Raw genomic sequence first — 20866 nt, 5'->3', positions numbered from 1 at the left:
CGTTAACCCAGTATGGATCCTTCTGGAAGCCCAGGTCCTGGGCAGTTGCGGTTGGTTCATCCAGGCAAAGGTGGTGGGAGTCTGTCCTATGACGAACTGTCAGGCACCAACTGCTGGCTGTAAAAACCACACCTTCACCTCGATGAGAAGTCAAATGGCCGCCTGCCACTCGACATGGCAGCGTTCTAACCTAGATGCTGGCACGCATGGGCACATTCGAGGCTGTGGCTCTGGGCGATTTGGTTTTAAACTTTATTTTTCATGTACAGTTTCAGATTATACAAAACATAGAAAATGTACTATTTTAAAGGCACATTAAGGAGAAAGTATCTAATACCCTAAAATCACATTTGTCCACAAACCAAGGTGCAGACTTAACCTCTAGGCCTTTCCCTGCATTTTCTCATCACCACCGCGCCCCCAATATACAAAACTGCCCAATGCGCTGTATTGTAAGTAGCCTTTCGACGATTAGCAAGTTTAGTCATTCCCCACCCAGGCAGGTTTTAAATGATGCTACAGCTTCTATCTAAGCTACTATGTTTAGTGTGTTTACATACAGGCTTGGGGGTCCAGGTGTCCTCGGCATCAGTTAATACAGGACCTCAGCCTGTCAATTAGGGATGCACACAGGCCACCAACCTGCCGCAGAGGATGGAGGACTGGGGGGAGGTCTCCAATTCTCCCGCGTTCAGGTACAAATATATACATTCACTCAGAGCTACACATCAGTTTTCCAAACTCACTTGACAGAGACCCAAAGTAATTTTAATGCGAATAACAAAACGAGTTAGTCTGTCTCCATCCATAGCCCCCCTCCCCCACGAAAGAATTACAGTACTGTATAAAAATGTCCTATCATGCGCAAACTACAGTTCCTTCAAATACAGTTGTTACCAGTAATATATTTGGTCCTAATTTTTGCTTCCTGGATGTCTGTTAGTTTCCTTTGTTGTTGATGTTCTTGACTAACTGATCGTAAGCACCGAGTGAGGGCTGATTCTGCCTACAGGTAAGAAATGTGGGTATTTTCTCCCTGACACCATCACCTCGTTCCCAGCTCCGAAATGCAGGGCAGGCAGCTCTCATGAGTCACAAAACCTTGGCATCGCGATGGATGTGGATGCTAAGTGCTGTACGGTAGCGGCAACCAGCCAGGAAAATCCATGGGGTCATTTCAGATTCTCACGCACCCCTCAAGTTTTGGAGAAGGAAATTCGTGCATTGACCAGGGATGAGGCTTACCAGATTCCTGGTTCTGAGGGCTGCTGGTTTGTTTCCACGTGGCCACCAGGAAACTAGAGAAAAGCCACCTGGCTGGGAAGCTGGGGCACTGTAGACCCACCTTCCTCCAGAGGCTCCTGTAGCATCCTCCAAACCCCAAGCGTGTGGCTGCTCCGACCCACCCCACGCCTGAGTTTTCCAGGAGGTGGCACCCTGTCCTGGCCCTGGCCCGATGTCACCCTGCACTGTGCTGGTGGCCTCTCTGTGGGGCGGGTGTCCTGCCTCAGGGAGGATGCCTGGATTTGCTCGCCCCTGTGTTTTCAAAGCCTCACACCCTGCCCGGAACATAGCAGGCACGGAGTACTCGGTGGAAAATGAACAATGAATGAATGAGTAGATGGACAGAAAAACCCCCTCCTGCACTGAAAAGGAGTCCACGGTGGCCCCAAAGCTACTCAACACAGAGCTGGGCTGATGGCAGATCGTCGCCACTCAGCAGGTCAAGTGCAGAAGCATTTAAGTAGCACCAGTGCTGAGACTCGGCCAACACGTCGCACTGGGCCAGGCATGCCTCCCCAGAAGCACGCTCAGCACCAGAGGGGAAGGACTGAGGCGCGCAAAGAGCTCATTCAATGGGGCACGCCCCAGGGTCAGGGCATTGCCGCACACCTCACACCTCACACCTCGTGGTGCTGTTACACCTAAGGACAGACTCCCCAAGCCGCATTTCTCAGTATAGTCTCAGAATTGTCTGGAACACCCACCCACCTAGACCCTGACAAGGCAGATTCCCCCGAGCGGCACTCGCGCCCTCTCAAGTCTGAGAACCACAGCAGACTGGGTTCCTGTCACTGCTTCACTGGCTCTCAGGGCCCTGGGATGCTCCACAGAACTAAACGTCCTCTTGATGGAATAGACAATGCTGCCCAATAAATGCCAGCTGCACAGGTGAGTGAGCGATGTTGAGGGTGATCTCCATGCCTCCAGGGGCATTTCAAGGTAGGCAGGCACGAAGCAGGTTCCCTCCCACCCACCGGCCTCGCTTTTCAATCCTTGGTTGCGGTCTTTGCAGCCTTCATCACAGTTTTTAATTAGTTTTCCTAATTGGTTTTTAATTCATCTTCTCCTTGGACGATGAGCCCCAGAAGGAGAAATGATCACCCAGCCTTATGCTGATGAATGAATGAATGGGTAAATGAATGGATGGTGGATGGGTCCTTTGAGGCTCCAGAAATGTAGTAGAGGCCAATCAGCTTAGAAGGCAGGTCAGGAAGAGAAGGGAGAGGCCTTCTGACTTAGGGCTATAAGGAGGCTGTGGCCCCTGCCCCCTAGGGTGGCTGGCTAGTGGGGTGTGGGGCCTGGGCCTGGAGGTTGGGTGGTCCAGATGAAAGCAGCTGTGGCAGGAACAGGGAAGAATCAAGAGCTGATGGAGGCCAGGGCTTTGGTCTGCAGTGGGGACCCACCTCCCAGCTTAATATGATGAGAGCTTTAACGTTTGTGAGGCAGTTCTGCTCCCCAGGCTCTGGGAGGTGGCCCTCAACTTTAAGGCACATAAGCATCACGGAGGAGCTTGTCAGCAATGCAGGCTTCCGGGCCCCACTCCTGAAGACAGATTTTGTAGGTCTGTGGGTGGGTACCCGATAGTGTGCATTTTACAGGTGTACTAGGGATCACAAGATGAGAAAGTCTTTGCCTCAGGGTGAGCCCACATTTTACCCCTCCCCCCCCCTCAGGCAAGCAGGTGACGTCGCCTGCAAGCTTAGGTGGCACCTTCGGGGTCCTAGCCCCTTATAGGCAGTTAGGGCCGTGGTCTGGCACAGGCAGAACACCAGGGTCCATACCTGTTTCTCACATGGAACTTGGCTGAATACCTGAGGAGGTTTCATCCCTCACCTAGCCGCCCCTCACCCCACCTTCCACCACTAACACCCAGAGACTCGGAAAAGGGAAGCTGAGATGAGGAGGAATGGTGTGGCCCAAACCTAGGGGGAGATGTCCCCCGAGGCCTGGCTTTCTCGGCCTCTTGTCCTCACATCACATCCCGGTGGTAAGGAAACATCCTGCTGAACATTTTAGAATTTGAGCATGGCTGGATTTTTGGCTTTGTCTTGTTGGGACTTTCCGACGGCGGGAGTTCTGAATTCCAGCCTTCACAGTCTGTTCTCTGATCTCAAGAATGCAAAAACTCTTCTCTCTTTTTTTTTTTTTTTTTGGCTTTTAAAGGAAACAATATGTTTGCTAGAAAAACCACAAAAAAACAAAACAAAACAAAAAAACGGATTATATACAAAACGGTTATCTGGATGTAGACTCTGTACTGCGTGAGAGCGACCGAGCGCCGGTGTCTATTTGCGCTTCCTCAGGATCAGGTACATGAGGCCGCTGATGAAGGTGAAGGCGAAGGCCACCCAGGCCAGGATGAAGGAGTAGCCGTACGTGCCTTCTTCGGTCAGAGTATAGACATGCAAGTTGTTGTTGTGAATGTCTTGGCGTCGGTCTGTGTAAATGGAAGCTGCAATCATGACACACAGGCCTGGGAGAAGAAAAGTGAAGATACCAATAAATCACGGGCCACAGCGTGTCCCAGGCCCCTGAGGGGACTATTAGAGACCAACTTAAGCTTTTATTATTATAGGTGTTTGTTTTAGTCTATTGGAATGATAACGAATATTTTGACTATTGCTGCCTCCCCTGTCACCATTTTGCTGCCCATTCTTGCTAGCTGAACCCAATTTTTATTTTTTTAAATATATGTTTATTGATTTCGGAGAGGAAGGTAGAGGGAGAGAGAGATAGAAACATCAATGATGAGAGAGAAGCATTGATCAGCTGCCTCCTGCACGCCCCCCACTGGGGATCGAGCGCTCGTGCCTTGAATGGGAATCGAATTGTGACCTCCTGGTTCATGGGTTGACACTCAACCACTGAGCCATGCTGGCCAGGCTGAAGCCAATTTTATTTGGGCAGCCGTGTGCCCAGCCCAGAAGATAAGACATCATGTATCTAAGCCAGGGTCGAGCTGGACGGTAAATAGTTCAGGCTTTGCAGGCTCTGTACAATGTCTGTCCCCCACTACTCATCTCTGTACTTCCCCTTGCATACTACTTTAGCCTGTTAGGTTGGGAGGGAATGGCCGGAGCTGTGGCAGCCTTTTGGGGGCCATGAGAGGGTTATCACTGACACTCTGAAGATGATGGCATAGAAGGATGAGAGGTGTGGGGGTTGGGGATACTGCTGCTGAGCTGCCGGACCAACTCTGGCACCTTCCACCTCCTATTTGTTATATTAAAAAAGTGAAGGTCTTTGTGGCTGAAGTCATTGTTAATTGGAATTTTCTCTTACTTGCAGCCAAAGGCAACTTGATTGAATCACAGACATGAATGCTAGGATGAGGTTAAGCACCCTGGTTTTCCTTGCGGGACCTATAGCCTCCCTTGGCCAGCTAGGACTGTCCATCAGGGTGCCAGCCCTTCTCTACCTGGGGGTTGAGTGTATGACAATCTCTGCCGATCAGACTGTTGTTCCTGGAGGCTTGAATCTAGGGAAAAGCCACACTGTCTTCTGATTCACACGGATTCTGCCAGCATCTCGCTGAAGTGACTGCCCATCAGTTCCTGCTGCCTGGATCCTCTATCCGAGACCTGGTGTCCAGCTTTGCCTTTGAATCGTGTGAGCTGCCCCGGCATCCGGCTCTTACGTAAGTTATTAGAGCGTCTGTTGCTCACACCTGAACGTCACTGACTGATAATGGCGTCCAAACCTGGCAGGCTTGGGGCAGAAGAGGGAGGGGCAGGTCCTCGGGCCAGAAAATGGTCAAAGGAGTTGTTGTGGATGGCAAAGGGGTGTATGTGACTTTTGTATCAAGGTAACCAGTTTTGACTAAATGGCCTTCAGAGACCAACAGACACATGGAGACAATAACAGAAAGTAAACTTGAATGGGAAACTCCCCAACTCCCTCTCTCCATGTTATGTGTCGAGATTCAATGGCCTTTAATGGTGCGAGTAGTGGGGTGTCCATGCCTCTCACTGCGAGATACAAAGAAAGTAAAGGAAGAGGCAGAGCTGACACCCCCTCACGGGTGCCCTTAGGCAAGTTGTATTGTTTCTCTCGGCCTCACTGGGTCTGGGTCTGTGTCACTGCTCCCAAGTGCTGGGCTCATGGATGAGAACACACATCCCCAGGTTCTAACCAACAGGTCAAGATGGGCCTTTGGGGTCTGCACTTTAGACAGATCCCCAGAGGGATCCTGGTGGACTTGGGGCTCAGGGACCAAGAGACCCTCCAGGGTCTTTTATGATTGAAATGCTTTCATCTCTGCCTGCACCCTGGCTTGTCAGGTAAGGTGCCCTGAGAGAAGGATGCTGTATGTGACCAGCCATCCTGCTATGCCCAAGACTGAGGGGTTTCCTGGGATGCAGGACTCAGTTTTAAAACTGAGACAGCCCGGCCGGAGTGGCTCAGTTGGTTGAGCACTGAAAGGTTGCCGGTTCAATTCCTGATCAGGGTACATGCCTGGGTTGTGGGTTTGATTCCCAGTCAGAGAGCATGTGGAAGGCAATCAATCAATGTTTCTCTCTCACATCGATGTTCCTCTCTCTCTCTCTTCCTCAGCATGTCTTCAGGTGAGAATTAAAAAAACAAAAAGTAAAACTGAAACAGTTGCAGGCACACAGATCACCCTGGTGTGCTGAGGGCATGGCACGTCTGGACTCACTCTGGGCTGCAGAGAATGAAGTCTGGGAGACAGACAGGTGGCTGGAAGGAGGTGGGAGCTAGCACCAGGCAGCACGCGGTCTCTGAAGTATAGAGCTCTCATCCTCCTCAAGCCACCCGTTGTCCCCGATTGGAAAGTACAGTGGAAGCTGGGGGGACTTCCAGTTTTTGTCATCAGAAAGCTTTAACTCTCTACTGAGGAACAGTAACAAACCATCATGTGGTGGCACAGGCTTCTACACCAGCTTCTAAAACTCACAAATAGGGCAAAGTGCTCTGAGACACCTTTTTTCTCTAAGTCCCTTCAGGATTGAGACTGTGTCTTGTTCATCTCTGTGTCTCCAAGAGCCCCCAAGGGCCCAAAGCAGGTGCATCTAACACCAACCAGCCAAAAAAATGACAAAAAGCCAGTTGGTGGCTCCCCACCAGCTTGGGAAAAAGACCCCCAAATCCTAGCAGGCTTACAACACCTATGAGTCTGGTTCAGCTCACACCAGGCCTCCCACCCCCAGTCTCTACACCCCAGCCACACTGGCCAGCTAAGTCTCTTCTATCACAGGGCTTTGGTCATGCTGTTCCCTCTGCCTGACACACTGTTCCTTCCCCTCTGTACCAGCAGAGCACATTCTGCAGCAATTCCTACTCACCCTACAGATTCCAGCTCAGGAAGGACGCCCGCCCTGACCCCCTAACTAAATCCAAACTCCAAAATATGAATCGTCCCACGGAGGCACCGGGGCACGGCTGCCAACCTCTCCTTTCCGAGTCCTCACCTGCCACCCTCCTGGCTGGGAAGGTGGGGGGGATGCCGATCCCAGGAAGCCTGTCGTTTTACTTACATGACATGAGCTGGATGATGGAGGTTAAAACAAACCTCTCTCCCTGCTTGAGGCGGAAGAGCTGGAGCAAGAAGATCAGGAAGGCGATGCAGCAGAGAATGGTGGAGAGAATCATGCTGGCCTGGACCGCCTGCATCGTGGAGTAATCTGTGGGAAAGGACAAGAGCGCGGGACTGAGGACCGCAGGCGGCCTGGGCCCGGGGCGTAGGGACAGTGCCAGCTCCCGAGTCGGGGGACGAGACTAAAGTACAGGGAGCATAGTGTGAGCACAGGGCGGCCAAGGAGTCTTCCCTTCCCCCGCCTCCCTCTAATGTCCACTTGTGCACTTGACCCGAGATCCCGTGTCCTTGTCTGGAAAACGGAGAACCACCACCTGCTGGGCATTCTTCCTGGCCTGGGTCGCTGCTCCCACATCCGTGGCTCTCGGATGGGGGAGTATTTAAAAGCCCAAGTCGCCAGGTTCCAAGCTGGCAGATTCTGATAGGGCTCAGAGGGGACAGGTCAGTCTGTGTGTCTGTGCTTTAGCGAGACCTCTGGAGGCATTCTCGGGGATGGCGCCGCACGGGGAAGGACACAGCTGGAGGCGTGCATTGAAGGTGTACAGAGGGGTCGAGTGCAGGGACTGGAGCCGCCTGCGTGGACCTCAGTTTCCTCACCTGTGAAGTGGGGATAATAATAGCTCCCGCCTCAGCAGGCTGGGAGAGTGGGGTGAGCTCATCCATGGAAGGATTTTAGGGGGTTCCCCCCGCAAAGGGAGTGCTATGTCAGGGCTGATGTTATCACCAGGACGCAGGTAAGATGGTTGAGGGGACAGTGCCCAGAGCTGCAGAGGAAAATCTAAGGAAAACCTTCCCTTTTTTCTTTTTTGCAATCTTGCCTAATAAATGCCTAGAGGGAGGCACAACGTTAAGCTCTTAATGACATGTTAAGCAACGGCTCTGAGCGTGGTCCAGCTGCGTGTGAAGATCCGCCAGAGAGCATGGAGCCCCTCCCCCACTGCTTACAGTGAGGAACGAACCCTCATCCCCTCCCCCAACCCCACATGATCGCATCCTAGGAAGTCCAAGAACAGGCAGAGGGAAGGACAGTGGCAGAAGTGGCTGCCCTCAGGGCAGGGGGTGCTGGGAACTGAGCTAAGAGGGGCCCGAGGGAGCCCTCCGGGGGACAGAATGTTCTTCTTGCCTCGGCTGGTGGTTACAAGGGTGCATACATAATTGTCAAAGCTCTGAATGGAGACCTTAAGGAGTCTACGTCTTCTCGCTTGTAAATTATAGCTCCGCTCTGTTCTGAAAACATCCGGGAGGCTACACCGAGATGAACTCCATCAGAATCTCTGGTGGTGGTGGGACCCGGCCTGGAGGGGGTGCCACCTTCAATGTGACCCTCTCTTTCTGCTCTCTGCCACATGGGGACATGAGAACCAGGCTGTCTGCAAGCCAGCACGAGTGTCTGTTCTCACCAGACACCTGATCTGCCCGCGCCTGTGAGATATAAACGTCTGTTGTCCAAGCCACGCACCCGGGCTACGGTTACACACTGCCCGGACGTAGGCAGACCATGGCTGTCGGAGAGGACAGAGGGTTTCTCAGTGTTGGGGGGGGGGTGGGTGCAGAAGGTAGAGCTGGTGGCCGATGAGCTCAGTGTAGGTGGAGGCCAAACAGTGCACCGACCAGCGACACTCACCCGATGAGAGGGGTGCTCACTGTGCTCTTGTTTAAATGTGTCTACGGAGCTCGGGAGCTCTCCACCTGGCCCGTTAGCACCGCTAATATCTGGGTTTAGTGGTGGTTTTGTTTTTAGCAAGGAAAGAACCGGAAACAGTCTCGGGACCTTTAAGAGGCAGATGCATCTGGTGAGGGTTTAATAACGTTTGTAGCATTTTAAACAAAATTTCCTTCCTTTATGGCAAGTGATTCCAGGTGAGCATTTATGTAGGGACGTAAAGTCCCCTTTAAAATAAATGGATGTAGGAAACCGTGAGCAGTTTTAAAGTAGCGTCGGCAGGCTTTTCTGTGAATACTCTGGGCTTGGTGGCCATATAGTGCCTTGTTACATTTTTGTCTTTGTGTTTTGTTTTGTTTTTTTTGTCTTAACAACTCTTTAAAAATGTAAAAACCGTTCTTAGCTCATTGGACTGAATTTGGCTGGTAGTTTGCCAACCCCTGTTATTTTAAGGAAAAGTAACAGGGAACTAAATAATTCCACGTAGAGGATGTGGAACGCAAATAATAGAGACTTGGAAACACTGCCATGGAGCGCAGCCAGCTCGCCCAGCTGACCACGCACACTGACAGCCGGGGCTGCAGCGCGCAGGGGAGAATGGCTGTTTCCTGGGTCAGGGGTCAGGGTGGCAGATAAAGGCACTGAGGGGGAGGGGTGTGGCAGGGACCACGTGATGGGGTTTACAGGCTTCAGCCTCCATCACTTCAAGACTGGAATCCTGGCTCCATCATTTAGTCCTGGATGTGTAACCTTGGGTTTCCGCCCTGTGCCTCAGTTTCCCTACCTTAAAACAGGGCCAATGGTCCCTGACGGACAGGGCTATGAAATTGCTTAGGTAAAGGACTTAGCCCTGTGCCTCGCAGTAAACCTTCAGCAAATGATGCCTTCTATTGGTACTTCGCTGCTTGTGTTATGAATGGTGATATTGTCACTGACGGAATGGGGAGACTTTAGGAATCAGTGAACAGGGTCCCTTGCTCCCTAAATAGGATTGCCAGGTTTGGTAAACAAATACACACACAAAAACACACAGGATGCCCATTAAATATGAATGTCAGATAAACAACACATAATTTTTTTAGTATAAGCATGTCCCATGTTAATATTTGGGACATACTTAAATTATTTATGGTTCTTTGAGATGCCAAATTTAACGGGGCGTCCAGTATTTTAGCAGGATGCCCTCTTGCATCAGTTCTAGAACAGAACACAGAGCCATGCTCTCCAGAGTGGAGGAGAGTAGCAGCCGGCATGTGTTTAAGTGAGATGCTCTGCATTTGCAAAGCCCTGTGGTACTTTGGCTCATGCACAGAGGCAGGCAGGGCAGGTGCAGCGCTACTACCTCCATTTACAGCTGAGGATACTGCTGTTCTGAGCACTCAGATGACCTGTCCCAAGGCAAGGTGACACAGCTCACAAAGGAGCCAGCTGTTGAGATGCTGGGAAGTGGCACAGATGTCAGATACAGTCTCTGAGCCTACGGAGAGGGGAGGCTTGGATAAGTGAGAAGAGGGGAAAGATTCTAGATAAGGGCTGACGCTGAGAAAGTGCGAGGAAGGGAAGCTCTGCTTGGCCAAGACACAGAGATGGGTGGGCCCAATGTAGGGGGGGTTAGTGCGCCCTCCAGCCTCCGGCTTCTCCACCCGCTCCTGTCTCCAGCTGCCATTGTCCCTGCTGAACCCCCAGCTGGACCCCTCCCATCATGCTGGGTGGTGGAGAGGGTGAGGAGTTAGAGGGCGGGGAGGCGGCCTCTTTCTCATCAATGCTTCCCCATCAGCTGCAACTCACAGGCAAAGCTGTCGTCGATGTCTGTACAGTTGGTGCTGTTGACTGTGATGCAGACTTTCCAGACATCTGCAAAAAATCCGTCTCCTACCCACCAGGCCTGTAACACAAAAGGGAAACACAGGGAAAGGCTGATGGTTAATGATGAAAACACGGACTCCTGGTGGGTGGGAGGCACGGGGTGAATGGGCGTTTGGGACCGGTGCTTCTCAGCGTGCGGTGTGCGTGCGGGTCACCGGGGGAGCTGGTTAACGTGGAGATTCTGACTCGAGAGGCCGGCGGTGGGGCTGAGATCCAGGCTCAGGTGATGCACCCAGGTGACGTCCACCTGGTCTGAGTAAAGGACAGGGTGGTCCAGGCCCTCCCGAGGTGGAGGAGAGGAGACCAGGCTCAGTTGGTGGAATAAACAGTGGTAAATTCCACCAGGGCTACAGGGGTGAAGGCAGAAGGGAGCAAGAAAATGATGGAACTGGTCGGGGAAGGGGAGCCTGTTATGGACGAAATGATCAGGCGACACTCTCCTGTCTTCAGTCCAAACGCTTTCATTTCTCTCTGCTTCTGCTGTCTCCACCCCCCAGAAGACAGAACTCTCCCCCACCTGTCCACCCAGTCACAGACATTCACTGCGTGCCCTGCTACAGTGCCAAGCACAATTCCTAACCCATGAGCAACCCGTGACTCACTGACTGGCAAGAACGCCCATCTGTGTCTGCCCTGTGAGCGCCACAGTCATGTGCATACGCAGGAGCGTTCCCTGGGACTGAGGGGCGCTGTGGCCTATGGCTTTTCTGCCCCTCGTGTCTGTCTATTCTGTTCACTAAGTCTGCGACCATTTCAGAACCCCAGAGGACCAGGTGCAAGACACAGAAAAAGGAGATAGAAGAACATTCACTACCATTTATTTCACCAAGCTTGGGCCCTTAGGATAACGGCAGGTGAAATACTTTAACTCCCGGCATCACTGTGATCCCTGCCCTACCCACTCACAGCTGTTCTTCAGGAACCTGCAAGAAGCCAAACCTGATCACTGCATTTATCTGCCCTTATAGGATCCAAGGCCAGATCTGTAATGGTTCCAATCCCAGCTCTGCCACTTACTGCAGTGTAAACTCCAGCAGGGACCTTAACTGCCCCAAGACCCAGTTCCCTCACCATAAAACAGGGCTAGGAGAGGGCCTATCTTGTAAACTTGAGGTGAGGATCAACTGAGATGATGCACATAAAAGGGACTAGCCCAGGACCTGGCCAGCGTGAGCACACACTAAGTGACAGGAGGTGTGATGCTCTATGTTACTACTGTTATGACGATTAGTCATCAGGCAGAGCTGATGGCCACTTGTAAGGTGCATTTTTTTTAGCTGTGTGAGCAGTGTTTCTGACTCAAAATGTCTCTGCAGTCTGAGATGATCAGGATTGAAGCCAGATCTTTGGATCAAGGTGTGGGCCACAAGGGACCTTTGGCAAAAAGCTTCATTTCCAGCTGGCAGGGATATTAATCTATGCCAATAGATTATTTGCCAAATGCAATCCTGCCATATGGCTGAGAGCTGGACACTACAGGAAAAGAGTTCAATTTTTCATGGGAGCACGGGCAGAGTCAGAGAGTCCCAAGCCTGGGCTCTGCTGGGGAGGGCAAGGCCAGGGGGGTCAGCAACAAGGGCTTCTGTCGGTCAGGAGATGTCAGAAGCGAGAGGGGCAGAGATCCCCTGGGATGGGTCAGCTGGGAGCTAGGGCAGTGGTCCTCCACCGAGGATGATTTTGCCCCCCTTCAGATATTCGGCAACGTCCGAAGACATTTCTGGTTGTCACAAGTAGGGGTGGGAGTGCTGCTGGCATCTAGTGGGTAGAGACCAGGGACGTGGCTAACCCTCCTACAGTGCAACAAAGAATGATCCAGCCCAAAATGATTGGTCAACCTAGTGCCAAGGCTGAGTCATTGACCTCAGGAGGGCTGAATTGAAGCCGAGTGCCCAAAGGGCTTCCTACAACCAAAGCTTTGTGGGGGAATCAGAGATGAGAGGACCAAGGTCCTGGCCCACCTAAATGTGGATGCTTCAGACCCCAACACTTAGGCCAGAGCCCTCAAGCCCAGGCTCAGGAGGTGGGCATGCCTTGGTGGGCAGGACAACCCCAATTGTAATCACCTTGGGGAATTCTTTTATATATATAAAATTGATTTTTTTACAGAGAGGAAGGGAGAGGAATAGAGAGTTAGAAACATTGATGAGAGAGAAACATCGATCAGCTGCCTCCTGCACACCACCTACTGGGGATGTGTCCACAACCAAGGTACATGGCCTTGACCGGAATCTAACCTGGGACCATTGAGTCCGCAGGCCAACGCTCTGTCCACTGAGCCAAACCGGATAGGGCTTGGGGAATTCTTTAATCCTACTGTTGACTGCAGGACCCAGGGGCTCTGGGATGGTCATAAGGAAAAGGAACTTACATTGTCGATGGTGGCAATGAAGAGCAAGGCCGCGGAGGTGATGTGGAAGATGATGATGAAAGCCAGGAGCACCAACATTTTCACAGGGCACGGTAGGGCGAGGGGTCGCGCTGAAAGCCCAGAGAGAGCAGGAGATGTGCTAAAGAGGGTGTGAGAAATTGGAATTTGTCAACGACAACATTAAAATGAAAAACAAGCAACTTTTAATGGGGTTTAAGAAAATAAAAAACAGCTCTTCCTGTCTTTCCTTGCCTGCATATTTTATCAGACAAAGTCTAGAGCTTTCTTTTCAAAGCTGTTCTTTGTTGCATCCAGACACTGAATATTCCTTGTGGAGGATTTGGGGTGAGGACCAAATAGAATCCCTACTTCAGAAAAGCATCACACCTCTTCAGTGGCCTGCCAGAGGGACTGAGGTGGGCAGGAGGAGCTGTGTGGGGGTTTAAATGCTGTCTGAATCTCCCTCCCACCAGGCAATGCTCTGGGGATATCACAGCACCGGAGGAAGCTCGCCCTCTGAGTTGAGTATTCATTATCACAGTCCCTGCTGTGTAACAAAGCAAAGGTGGTCATGATACGCAAATATTTCCTAGTGATCTGACCGTTTATAAAATTAACCCTCACTCAAACACCCTTCCTCTTAATACCTATTCTCATTTGAACAACATCCGACCACTAAATGCAAATACAACATGTGGCGGACAGCTGCCATTCATTTTTTTCCCTCGGGGCACTGGAAGGCTGAATTTCCCAGACTCCCTTGCAGTTAGGTTGGACCTCGTGACTAATTCTGGCCAATGGGCTGTAAGCAACACTGGGGGTGTCATTTCCGGTCTGAAGCATTTCCGCATTCAGAAACAGGTGTGAGTTCTCCATGCTCCCTCCTGCTGATGACACAGCTGGATGGTGCAGCCACAACACACTGAAATAGAATTGTTAAAAGAGCCTTTTCCTGATACCAACTCTCCCACCCAGAGAGTTGCACTGTGCCAAACCCTCCACCCTTTCTCTGTCAGCTCTCCCCTCAGAGCGTGCTCACTCTCACTCCCTTAGTCCCTGACCAAGGCTGCCCTTTGAGACCCAGGACCTTTAACAATGAGCCAGGAGCTGTGTGGCTGCAGGGCTCAGCCTGGGTGGCCCCAGCTGCGACTCAGCATCATCATTTGGAAGAACCCAGTGAACCAGCTCAGAGATTCTTCCAATTCTTTTAAAAAGGACAAACCCCCCTTTGTTTAGGCCTGCGTCACTCGTAGCTGCCATCATATGCTGCCTGCAAAGAGATGTGTTTCTGATCCTCGCAATAAAGGAAAAAATAAAAAAGGCTCCTGCACCACAGATATTACTTTAATGCCAGCTGGAATGCAAACTGCCAGCCTCATCAGGCAGGGCCACAAATTTCAGGGTGATAATGGTTTTACACATTGTCCAGCTCAGATGACACAAATGCCTGTGGACACATAATTAAGACTTTCTGGAAAAGGAAAAGAAAGGCTTTAACTCAGTCTTCCCCAAAGTGTGGAATTCATGTTACAAGGCATGATTTTGGATGGTGCACTGATATGGTATCAAATAACAATGAACCATGTAGGGAGAAAGTCCTCATCGAAATGGTCTGAGTCCACCAAGGAGAAAAGACCCAGTTTGGTGCTAGCCTGTCTCTAACATGTGCCATTTTTTAAAAAACAACAACAATAAGCAGAACTTTGGGCAAGCCATAGTGTGTAGCTAGAATCAACAATGTTGCTTTGATATTATAATGTTTATTTTAAGGTTCTCTCTTTTTAATTTTTTTAATGTATTGATTGATTTTAAAGAAAGAGGACAGGAGGGAGGGAAGGAGAAAGGGAGGAAGAGAGAATGAGAGAGAGATTGAGATTGATGTATTGTTCCACTTATTTATGCATTCATTGTGTGATGCTTGTATGTGCCCTGACCGGGGATCGAACCCACAAAGTTGGTGTATCTGGACGATGCTTTAACCGACTGAGCTACTGGGTCAGGGCTAAGTTCTCCCTTTTTATAGAAATATCATATATAGTAGAGATATAAAATCTCATTAAAACAACTTTATTGAAATTTTAAACGAGTGAGTCATTTAAAAAATATATTATGTACATAAAAGGACAGGTGGTCTTCAGTGTTAGCAAAAATCCTGGGGGTGGTTCTCAGAGCCTAGTGTCTGGGACGCGTGCTTTAACACCTGAGAGTGGTTTCAGTTGGAATCCCAGACATTAGGAATAAGCTCCTGCACAGAAAAGGGTAAGTGTTTACAAGGGGTCACGTCAGGTCTTGAGTCCAGTGTAAGGTGAAGGCCTTGGGGAATACAAGGGTGGCTAGAGATTGGTTTGAATTGTTTGACATCCGGGAAAACTGGAAATAGAGAAGTACTCTCCCATGATGACACCTGGAATTCAGATCTAGTGACCTCACCAGAGCTTTGGAGGAAATTATTCATAAGCAGAGGAGATCCCTTGAATCTTTAAAAGGGACTAGAAATGACCCTTTACTCCTACATCTTTTTTCTTTTTTTAAATATATTTTATAGATTTTTTACAGAGAGGAAGGGAGAGGGATAGAGAGTTAGAAACAACGATGAGAGAGAAACATCGATCAGCTGCCTCCTGCACACTCCCTACTGGGGGATATGCCTGCAACCAAGGTACATGCCCTTGACCGGAATCAAACCTGGGACCCTTCAGTCCGCAGGCCGATGCTCCATCCACTGAGCCAAACCAGTTAGGGCTACTCCTACATCTTTAAATCAAAATAAGTCTCCCTATTCCTTTCCCACTGGCAGCCACTCGCCCCAGTTTCCTATGACCCCTTCCAGAGATAGTATCTGTTAGGTGGGAACACTTACTTCCCACTCCTCTTGCTTCCCTGTAGAGCAGAGGTTCTCAACCTGTGGGTCGCGACCCCTTTGGGGGTCGAACGACCCTTTCACAGGGGTCGCACCTAAGACCAGGGGTCCTCAAACTTTTTAAACAGGGGGCCAGTTCACTGTCCCTCAGACCGTTGGAGGGCCGGACTATAGTTTAAAAAAAACTATGAACACTGCACATATCTTATTTTGAAGTAAAAAACCAAAACGGGAACAAATACAATATTTGTATTTGCATGTGGCCCGCGGGCCGTAGTTTGAGAACCCCTGCCTAAGACCATCGGAAAACACATATATAATTACATATTGTTTTTGTGATTAATCACTATGCTTTAATTATGTTCAATTTGTAACAATGAAAATGTATCCTGCATATCATATATTTACATTACGATTCATAACTGTAGCAAAATTACAGTTATGAAGTAGCAACGAAAATAATTTTATGGTTGGGGGTCACCACAACATGAGGAACTGTATTAAAGGGCCGCAGCATTAGGAAGGTTGAGAACCACTGCGAGGGAGATGCACCAGAGTAACACTTCTGGCCTCATGCCCCACCCCTCACTCACTCCTTCACTTCTGATTGGAGGAGACATCCAGTGTTCACTTTTGGGGTTGGTGGAGCTCAGCCATCAAGGGGCCACTGTGTATGGCGATGCCCTTCCCTCCTCTCGCCACTAGGTGTGTCTGAGCTTCCAGAGTCCCAATGTCCCTTGGCTGGAGGGGCTCCAGGGCCAGTGGAGGACAGGGGTGTGGAGCTGAGAGCTACAGCAAGCTCATTTGGCCACAGTCTGAGCTAAGTCAACCCAGCCTTTCTCACCTGCTCATATCCCCCAGAGATCATTCTTTTCCATATGAGTCCACCTCCTTCTTGGATAGACTGCCTGGTGTTCCGTCCGTTGTAGGCTATGCCACAATGGACTCCACTAGCTCCCTATCCAGGCCCATTTCATTCATTTCCAGGCTTTTGCTACTCCAGGCTATACTGCCCGTGAACATTTCTGAACCTACTTCTTTGCTTGGACAGATTCTTAAACGTAGAGATGCTGGGTCAAAGGATATGAACATTTAATTTATTGCATTTTAATTTTTATTCATTAAAATCTGATTTACTGCAAAGCATACTAGGAACTGTTAGTGCTGAGTCAGTCTTGATCTTCAGGGGGTCTTCAGTGGGTAGAAAGTATTGCACCAACTCCTATGCATGGCTGGGTGGGTGGACAAGCCTTGGTTTCCTACCTTTAACTTATTAACACCCCTATTTCCCCTGGAAGTATAATTCTGCCGCTACAGTCTAGCCTCTGCATCCCCACGGCTCTTCCTAGCGGTGCTCAATCCTTCCTGCAACACACACCCATGTTTCACTCCTGGGCAGGGACTCGGTGGGCCCTCTCGGGAGATACTGAAGGACAGACAACTCCCTGGGCTGGGTATTGGATGAAGGTTGGCCCACCAAACCCAGGGTGGCATCACATTTATGCTTCCCATGCACAGAAACTTATTTTCCCTTAAAAGAAAAGTCATACTGACCTCTTGTCAGCACCTCCCCACCTCCTTGCAGGACACAGTGCTCTGAGCACCCTCTCCCTGCCACCCCCGTTGGCTTTCCTCACATTGTCTAGGTCTCAACTCAAGCAGCCCCTCCTCAGAGCAGTGTCCCTGATCACCCACGCCTTCCAGCAATGTCTATCCCCCTTCATTATCTATCCCACCCCAGCATCACCGATACCATCCCCTGGTTTATTTTCTTCAGAAAACTTTCAGTCTCAAAGAATCTTATTTGTTCACTTGTCTATTATCCCTCCCTCTGTCCCCTGCTGTGCCCGGTGCACAGAAGCTGTCATTTTCCATCTGGGGAAATGGAGAATTGTAAAGACCCTTGACAAACTCAGCACTCTGATTGTCCAGAGACAGGAACTGGGAGGCCATGACTGGCTCCAGTCCCACAGTGAACCGGGAGCAAGGCCAGGACTGGGGGGGTCTCCTGGCCCCTCTCCAGTTTCCCTTTCAACCTCGATGGGAGACCCCCTCGAGGGCGCATGACTATCTTTCAACAGTCAATGACCATTTCCCAAGTCTCTGTCACTCTCAAGCACAGCATTCACCTGGCAGGTCAAACCATGTCTGTTTTCTTTTGGTGCCGAGCAGGGTGTGGTAAGAGGCCACCTGGGTTTGGGCGTTTACCTGTCCGAAGGTGGGAGGCCGCACCAGATGAGCTTCTCCAGTTCCCATCTAGAAATCAGAGTCTTACGATTGGCAGAACTTCTCTTTTTTAAAAAAAAAAAAAATGCTTTGATCTACATAGTCCATGGGCTGATTAAGAATAAAAAGGATAATGGAACCAAAAGGCATATGATGAAAAACCGCAGCCCTCTGCCTCACCCCAGTCCTGATCCCTGGAAACACTTAACCTTTTTGGCTGTCTTTCCCTCCGCGATTCCATATTTCCAAACAATACTCATGCACTTCTATTTCTAGATTCATCTACTGTAAACATCACTGACTTCCTGCCTAGAGGAGAGCTTCCTCACCGTCATCCCAATACAGCCTTGCTGGAAGCTAATTCCAGCAGGGCACAATAAGATGCAAGAAGTCCTCAACAGGATGATGGGCTTCTATATTCAGCAGGGCTGAATCATACTACCTGTTGCTGGATTAGCTGAAAGCATTTCCCCAACCTAAAGATCTGCATATTCCCCCAACCTGACAACGCCTACTGTATACCAGGCCTTACCTTTGATATGTATATCTGCTTTGCTTTAGGGCAATTTGTGTTAATAAAGGGTGAGGGGTCCAGAGATTCAGAGAACTTGGTTACTGAAGCTAGGTCTCCTCTGGCTCCCCAAAATGCCTTCCAAATTTATGTCTAGTCTCTTTATTAATTTACACGCAGCCCCTTCTCCAGATTCCTGAACCCTTCTAGATGCTGAGAAACACCCGGCACAGTCCTGTCATCCTCACATCAGTAAGTGTCATTCGCATTATGACCATGTCGGCTGTTCGCTGCAGAGCCAAATAGTGTACCATGATTGCATTCTTCTTAAAAAACTCGTCTTTTCTCTAGCTAGTTCCCTGTTCTCTCTCTCTGTGGCTCCATCTATTATCCTCATTTCTTCCATATTTTTTTTTATCATCCCAAGTCTCCTATGGCAGAACCCCAGATGCTGGGCAAATGCACGGTTTCACTTGCAAACCTGTGGTTAGACTCATCTTTCCCAGGGCACTTGACCCCGCCAGGCCCTCTCTAACTCCGTCCTCCTCTGCTCTCCGCCCCATGTGCAACCTCAGCAGCTGCTGCTGCCACAGAACAAGTAGGACAAGCATTCTCCAGAGAAGACTAGCAGATTCGCCCATAACTGTGGCCAGGGCACAGGATGCTGGCATAACCCCAAGAGATAAAGGAGATAAAGCAGGTCCCTGGGGAGGGGATGCCCAAGAGGACTCATCCCACACGAAACGAGGCTGCTTCTGATGAAAGGTCGAGCTGCAGTTTACACAGCCTGTCTTGTGCTGGATCTGCACGTCAACTCTGTGAAGCTGGCAGAGTGAGGTATCATTATCCCCATTTTACAGACGACAGACTGAGGCTGACAAAGACTTCAGGTGACTTGCCAACGTTTGCAAAGCCGGGATGCCAATCTACGGTTTTCCAACTCCAAATCAAGGACACTTTTCTATGACCCTCTTCCCTGCCCACATGCTTAGGGCCTAATGAAAGTCACATGGTGGCCTAGTTAAAATCAGGTGAGAGGACAGGCAGCGTCATTTTTGTTTCTGTTCCTTTGGCTGGATTTACCTCGAGCTTTGCACCAGGCAGGAGAGATCTGGGAGGGCCCATTAGCTAAAATTGGGATATGACTGGGCTAATTAAGAAAGGGCTTGACGAAGAAGGATGTTTTAGTCTTCATTTGGACTAAAAATAGAGCTTTCTGCCTTTTTAAACCTATTGGCTCACTGGCCAAACTGACGCATGTGTTGTCTTTATTAGTCTACTCAGAGACTGGTTTGAATTTTGGCTCTTTAGTCACTGAAAGGATTCATTCTGACATGGGAGAATGGACTACATTCTGTTTCCTAAATTTATTACAACACACCCTCTCTCCACCCAGAAACTCAGGTGATCTGGCGGAGCACTGTACCTGGACTCCCCAACCTCGGTTTAGGTGCATTGTAGGAACCATGGAAAAGGGTCTTCAGACTGAATGCCTACCGTTGTATACAATACCCATAAAATAACCACAGAAAATAGTACAGAACACAGGGTATTAGAAATTATTATTTAATTTTTTTCTTAAAATGAGAATCAGTAATCAGAACAGGAGCAGCAAATGGGCTTCCGCTTCCTTTGGGCATGGGACTGGGATGAGCAGGGGTGAGAAGGAGGAGGAGGAGGAGGAGGAGGAGGAGGAGGAGGAGGAGGAGGAGGAAGAGGAGGAGGAGGAGGAAAGGCACTGGGAGATGTAGGTGGGACCATGGAAATTCTGCACACAGAATGGAGTATTTGTGGCTCCGTGAATGTCAAGTTCTAAAGCGATGGTTGACAGTACTCCCCAGAAATGTCCATCTAGATCTCAGATAGCAAACAGGATACACCAAGAATTGCTACTACCTTGCTGCCTCCTAAGTAGAGGTGCTGTCCTACTATGCCGTGGTCCAATGTTTGCTTGAAGTATGTGTGTGTGTGTATGTGTGTGTGTGTTGCAAATCTAGCCTTGGCTGTGGAGAAAATTCTGCTGGTGACCCAATGGTCCTCCATCCGACTTGATTTACTGCTGATGGTCTTACAGGGAGAGAGAAGGCCACGGGCCTGCCACTGGCAGTGTAGGGGTCCCCTCCTCTAGTCCCTTCATAGAAACCAAATCTCCCCAGCAGAGGCTCAGCCCTGCCTGCTGGTGCTAACAGGAAGCTGCTCTGGCACCCGCTCTCTTTCGTGCAAGGGAACAAGAGTGAGCCAGCTGCCTTCCCGAGGGGAGAGAACACGCTATTAAGGCAACCACTCGGCCCCCCGATTCTATTCCCACCCTTGGGAGTTCTTCCCACAATTCACACTACGGCCCATTCTCAGCCTGAGTGGAGCCTTTTCCAGGAACTGTAGGCAAAAAGGACAATCCTGGAGCCTTTCAAACAGACCTGAGAAGTTGGGCATCTGGAGGTCAGGGCCATTGCCCCCAGCCCAGAAGTGCTCCGTCCACAGCTCCCGGTTCAAAAGGCCAGGGAAGCTCTGGGCCTGTCCTGGGAGAGGTTGGC

The 20866-nt window shown here is 50.0% G+C and overlaps 1 protein-coding gene across 3 annotated transcripts in view; it reads right to left on the bottom strand.

Moving 5' to 3' along the window:
* Positions 1 to 238: 238 nt before the first annotated feature.
* EMP2 (epithelial membrane protein 2) overlaps positions 239 to 20866 on the bottom strand; it is a 34039-nt gene continuing 13411 nt past the window's right edge. The window contains exons 1-5 of one of the 3 annotated variants that reach the window (XM_070412995.1): positions 17804 to 17847; positions 12736 to 12874; positions 10290 to 10386; positions 6780 to 6926; positions 239 to 3757 (exon numbers count right to left, since the gene is read on the bottom strand). In XM_070412995.1, the coding sequence (XP_070269096.1) occupies positions 3570 to 3757; positions 6780 to 6926; positions 10290 to 10386; positions 12736 to 12813 (510 nt within the window). In that variant the 5' untranslated portion in view covers positions 12814 to 12874; positions 17804 to 17847 and the 3' untranslated portion in view covers positions 239 to 3569. Of the gene's footprint in view, positions 3758 to 6779; positions 6927 to 10289; positions 10387 to 12735; positions 12875 to 16732; positions 16828 to 17803; positions 17848 to 20866 lie in introns of those variants that run through there. The other 2 variants (XM_070412994.1, XM_070412993.1) reach the window with 2 other exon arrangements.

Source organism: Myotis yumanensis, unplaced genomic scaffold (genome assembly GCF_028538775.1).
Source record: "Myotis yumanensis isolate MYYU_CA2020_CCGP unplaced genomic scaffold, mMyoYum1.0.hap1 SCAF_4, whole genome shotgun sequence".
NCBI classification, from domain to species: Eukaryota; Metazoa; Chordata; class Mammalia; order Chiroptera; family Vespertilionidae; genus Myotis; species Myotis yumanensis.
The sequence above is the reverse complement of the archived record's forward strand: the minus strand, read 5'-3'. Positions and strand labels throughout refer to the sequence as shown.